At 65.7% G+C, this 4,669-nt stretch overlaps 1 protein-coding gene across 2 annotated transcripts; it reads right to left on the minus strand.

Moving 5' to 3' along the window:
• Window positions 1-394: 394 nt before the first annotated feature.
• Window positions 395-4,361, minus strand: PYCR1 (pyrroline-5-carboxylate reductase 1). Of its 2 annotated transcripts, XM_003997277.6 has the most exons (7): window positions 4,239-4,361; window positions 3,960-4,030; window positions 3,088-3,267; window positions 2,661-2,882; window positions 2,396-2,488; window positions 2,085-2,248; window positions 395-1,225 (listed from the first exon to the last, which is right to left on the minus strand). In XM_003997277.6, the coding sequence occupies exons 1-7, from the start codon at window positions 4,303-4,305 to the stop codon at window positions 1,060-1,062; spliced, it is 963 nt and encodes a 320-aa protein (XP_003997326.5). In that variant the 5' UTR covers window positions 4,306-4,361; the 3' UTR covers window positions 395-1,059. The 2 variants fall into 2 exon arrangements, with proteins under 2 accessions (XP_003997326.5, XP_019673942.2); XM_019818383.3 differs by lacking the exon at window positions 2,396-2,488.
• Window positions 4,362-4,669: the final 308 nt, after the last annotated feature.

Consider the following 4,669-nt stretch of genomic DNA (forward strand, 5'->3'; position numbering starts at 1 on the left):
CGACATACCTCCGCAGGGGGCTCCTTCCTCACCTGCCCCTGCCAGCGTGGGTTGAGACATGTGCCCCCTGCTACGCTGGGAGATGTGGAGGGTGCAGAGGCCGGCGCCCCTCCCAGAGCAGGGCCCGCCAAGCCCAGCCTTCGGTGCCAGCCTCTGGCCACAACCCTCGTGATGGGGGCCCAAAGCAGTACACTCTTCCCCAGAAGCTCCCTCCACCACCGCTGACTGGGAGACCCAGCCCCCCCACCCCCCGCCCGAGCCAGAACGCCGTGCAAAAATAGGGCTCCAGGACCTGTGGGCTGCTGATGGCCTCTAAGACTACACCCAACAAGGACCCTCTAGGGCAGCTGGGGCCTTCCCTCCACACGTGGTGACAGAGGTAGAATCAAGGCACTGACTTGGAAACTAATGTATTTAACCTAAAAGGTCAGGAGAGAAGTGACAGGCTTGTAAGTTGGGTCAGGAATGGGAGACAGGGGCCTTAACGGTCGGGACTATCGAAGAGCCCTTTTCTCAAATGCCAAACGGAGATAAGGGGCAGTGGTCCTGCTCCCTGGACTGAACCCTCTGGTCCTTCTCACACGGAGGACGAGGCATCCCCCCAAGTGGAGGTCGGGAAGGGGCAGGGGTGGGACGAAGTTCTCTCCTCGGCTGGGCCTTCACGGGAGTCGGGGGTGCGGGGCAGGGGAGGGGGACTTGACCTTTGTACTCAGCAAGGGGCCAGGCCCCAAGCCAGCTGACCATGGGGAGTTAGCTCAGGCCTCCTGAGCTCCAGAGGAAGTGATCCTGACCCGGTGTGGGGGCAAAGGAAAGGTAGGCTGAGGTTGGAGAATCCAGCTCTGTTCTGGGGAGGAAGCCCTCAGTGACTGGAGATTCCCACTGGGAAGTGATGTGCCCCATCCCGGGTTACAACCCCAGCTGACCCCCGAGCTGACCAGAGTCGTGGGTGGCAGGCCCCTGCGGTGACACACTGAGGCCTGGGGCTAAGAACACACAGCCTCAGGGTTCCAGGCCCAGGAGGGAAGAGGAGAGGAGAGCAGCGCGGGCTTGTCCGGCACCTCAGTTCCTCTTGCCTGCCGGGGCCAGGCTGTGGGGCGGCAGCTTGGAGTGGCCGGAAGGGGCCAGCGAGGACCCTGGAGCAGACTCCAGCTTCACCTTGTCCAAGATGGTCTTCTTGATGGAGGCCGGTGAGACCTTCTCCTGGTCAGCCATGGACTGCAGCTCCCTGAGGAGACAGTGGGGAGGGTTAAGTCCGAGGCTCTGTCTCCCTCCTGAGCCCGACCGTCCCCCGGGGAAGACGAGCGCCTGCCTCCCCGGCTCTGCTGGACAGTCACACCCACCTCACGGCCTTCGCACCCATGGTTCCCTCCACCAGCCACCCCTCCGCCAGATGGCCATCTGCCTCCCTCACCCCTCCTTCAGATCAGCTCAGGGTCACCGGATCCACTAACAGCACCCAGACCCCAGCCCATCGTGCCCCAAGTGTGGGACGTGTGCCTCATCTGTATCCCCTGAAGGCTGGGGCGGGGGGGCTGCATCCCAGCTCTGCCGTCGTGTTGTGGCACCTGGAGAAGTTCTGGGTTTCGGCCGCGGCCGGCAGGGATGTGAGAGGGATGCCTGTCCATCCGGCATATCCAGACTAGGGACAATGGCTCCAAGCCAAGATACTAACCCTGCCGCCCTCCTCTCTGATTTCCTTCCTGGTCTCACCGAGCCGGTGCCAGCGCACAGAGGCACATCCTGGGCCCGTCCTGCCGTCTAACTTGCTTAATCTCCCCAGGAGGAGGAGCTCAGGAGGAAGGTGTTGTCAGACCCCCAGGGATCCCCTCCGGTTCCCCCAGGCCTGCCTCCCCGGCTTGGATGTGATCCCCCCCGCCCCCCGGTCTGAGGGCCGCAGTGGGGAGACTGTGGGGAGCAGAGTCCAGGCGCCGAGGGCAGCCCGTCCTCACAGGACAACGGATGGTGAGGGGCACCGCCGCCAGGCCTCGATAAGCATCCGCTGAGCGATGGCTGAGCACAGCGTGCGGGGGCTCCTGTGCCGGGGCGCGCAGCCCCGAGTAGGTGGCGGCGGCGGGGGGGCCCACCGTGTGCGGGTGCAGGAGGCCTCCACGGCATTGATGAGGAGCGAACGGAAACCCCCGCTCTCCAGCACGTGCAGGGCATGGATGGTGGCCCCACCGGGAGAGCAGACGTTGTCCTTGAGCTGGCCAGGGTGCTTTTCCGAGTCCAGGAGCATCTTGGAGGCTCCCTGCAGCCGGAGAGACAGCTGGCTGCCGCGGGGGGCACCCCTGCCCCCGGCCCCCCTGCACGTCCACTCTCCACCCACCCGCCTGGGGGCGACAGCATCGGGCCTGGCAAGGAGTGGCCCCCACAAAGCGTCAAGGAAAACACTGACCAGCAGAGCCTGGGCCCCGAGGCGGATGGCCAGGCGCCGCGGAAGCCCCATCTTCACGCCGCCGTCGGCCAGGGCCTCCAGGGCTGTGAATGCCTGCAGGGAGAAGGCGCCTGAACCTCCGCCCTAGGCCTTTCCTCCTCCTCCAGGCGACGGTGGGTCCAGCAGCTCTGCCCATGGCAACCGAGCAGGGAGGAGTAGGGAGGATGTGCCCTGAGGTCCCCGCACTGCCCACCGCCACCAGCTGCCACCCATCCCCAGGCCTCACATAGGCTGGGCCGCTGCCACTGAGCCCCGTGACAGCATCGATTAGGTCCTCCTCCACCTCGGTGCAGAAGCCCACACTACTCATGAGCTGCTCCAGGAGCCTGCCGTCTTCCACCTGGGCGTGGGTGCCCGTGGCGTACACGGTGGCCCCCTCCCGCACCACGACAGGTGTATTGGTCATGCAGCGGATGACTTTAGGGGCTGGCCGGAACGCCGTCAGCTTCTGGAGGAGAAACCGGCTGTGGGTCCATCCCACCCAGCAGGGTGTGCCGGGCACGCGTGTGAACGCGCTCACGCAAGTAGCGTGTCCCCACTCTCCCCGGGGGCCGGGCCAGTGCGCCCGTTTCACAGCCAGAGCTCCTGACCACCGGGCAGCATCTGCCTCCACCCGCTCTGCAGATCCCACCGGCCTGGACCCACAGGCCCACCTTCTCGATGGAGCTGATGGTGACACCAGCCGCGCACGACACCACGATGTGCCGATCTTCAACGTCGGCGCCAATCTCGTCCAGGATGAAGGGGATGATGTGCGGCTTCACGGCCAGGAAGAGCACGTCACTGTGCCTCACGGTCTCCTTGTTGTGGGACGTCAGGTTCACGCCCATCTTCTGCGGGGAGTGCAGACGTGGGCTCAGCCTGCCCCCCCCACCCAGTGTCCTCCCCAAGCCCCACGTAGAGAACAGCACAGACGCTGCTGAAAATGCAGACGGCCAGGATCGAGGGCTCAGGGTGTGGAGCTCTACCGGCCCCCAGCCGCCCTTCCCGCCCCAAAGTGGAAGAAGCACTCGGCCCCGGAACAGGTCCCCTGTGCAAACAGAAGAGGGGTGCCGCATCCCTGCCACAGCCCTGACCCACCCTGCCTCGGGCTGCCATCCCCCAGGTGTCCAGGTGGGAAGTCTCGAGCCTGGAGCCCACCCACCCTTGGATCTGGAGCCAACGTATTCAGTCCCCAGATGTGTCTGACCTGGCCCCCGCCCTCTGGCCCCCGCAGTCCCTGTGGAGGCCCCTTGGCGAACCCCTTTCCAGACCAGCACACCCTCCCCACCAGCGACACCTGGGTCCCAAGAGCTAAGCAAGAGGGGCTATCAGCAGGCCAGGAGGCAGGGTCTGTGACATGCTCCCCCCAAGGCTCTTCTCTCATGAGCGGGGGAGGGGGGTGGGGGGGTGGTGGTGGCATGGTGTCTCCCGCGGGGACCTCCACCCCTGGCCCTTAGGGTCAAGGCTATCACACACTCTCCCCAGACACACTGACTAGCCCCTTCAGCGACTGCCTCCCTGACCCCCTCCACCCTGCACCTACCCTGAGGGCAGAAACTGTGGCCAGGTCCATGTCTGGGGAGCTGGCCATTATCTTGTGGGCAGCCAGGATGCCTGCGGGGAACAGAGTTCCTTCCTCAAGGCCTGGCCCGGCCTCCCTCCCTCACATTCCCAGGAAGGAAAGTGGAAATCCCACCGCTCAGAGTAAAACAGCAATCCCTGAGCCACCCCAGACACCCCAAGGCTGCCACTTCCCACAGGACTCAAACCCCTGCCTTCACCCGCCCCCTGCACAAGGGGCCCTCCCGGCTGAGGAGCCTACCTGCTGCTGTGAAGCCCTTGGCCAAGGCGAAGGCCAGCTGGCCCGCCCCGATAAAGCCCACGCTCATGCTGGACGCAGGCCCCGCCCACAGCCCTCGCAGCTGGCACCGGATACGCAGGGGCAGCTGCGGGGCGAGATGGGGCAGGATCCAGAGCAAGAAGAAGTTAGGTGTGCAGTGCCAGGCTTGGCCACTGGGCCGCTGGCCCTGCGCCCATTCCCCTCCCCACCCCTCCATCCCAGCTGGTCCAACTTTCCCCTCTGCTGTCCGGCAGCCCCGACGTGGTAACTGCTCCAGTCTCCCTGCCCACGGTGCCGTTTCCGACCTGCTCCCGCGGGTCTCGGACCAAGGAGACAGGGAGGGGCGCGCCGACCTCCGGAAGGGGTCGGAGAGGGGCGGGGGGCGACGGATCGGGCCCGGAAGCTCCCCACGT

Source organism: Felis catus, chromosome E1, assembly GCF_018350175.1.
Source record: "Felis catus isolate Fca126 chromosome E1, F.catus_Fca126_mat1.0, whole genome shotgun sequence".
Lineage (NCBI taxonomy): Eukaryota > Metazoa > Chordata > Mammalia > Carnivora > Felidae > Felis > Felis catus.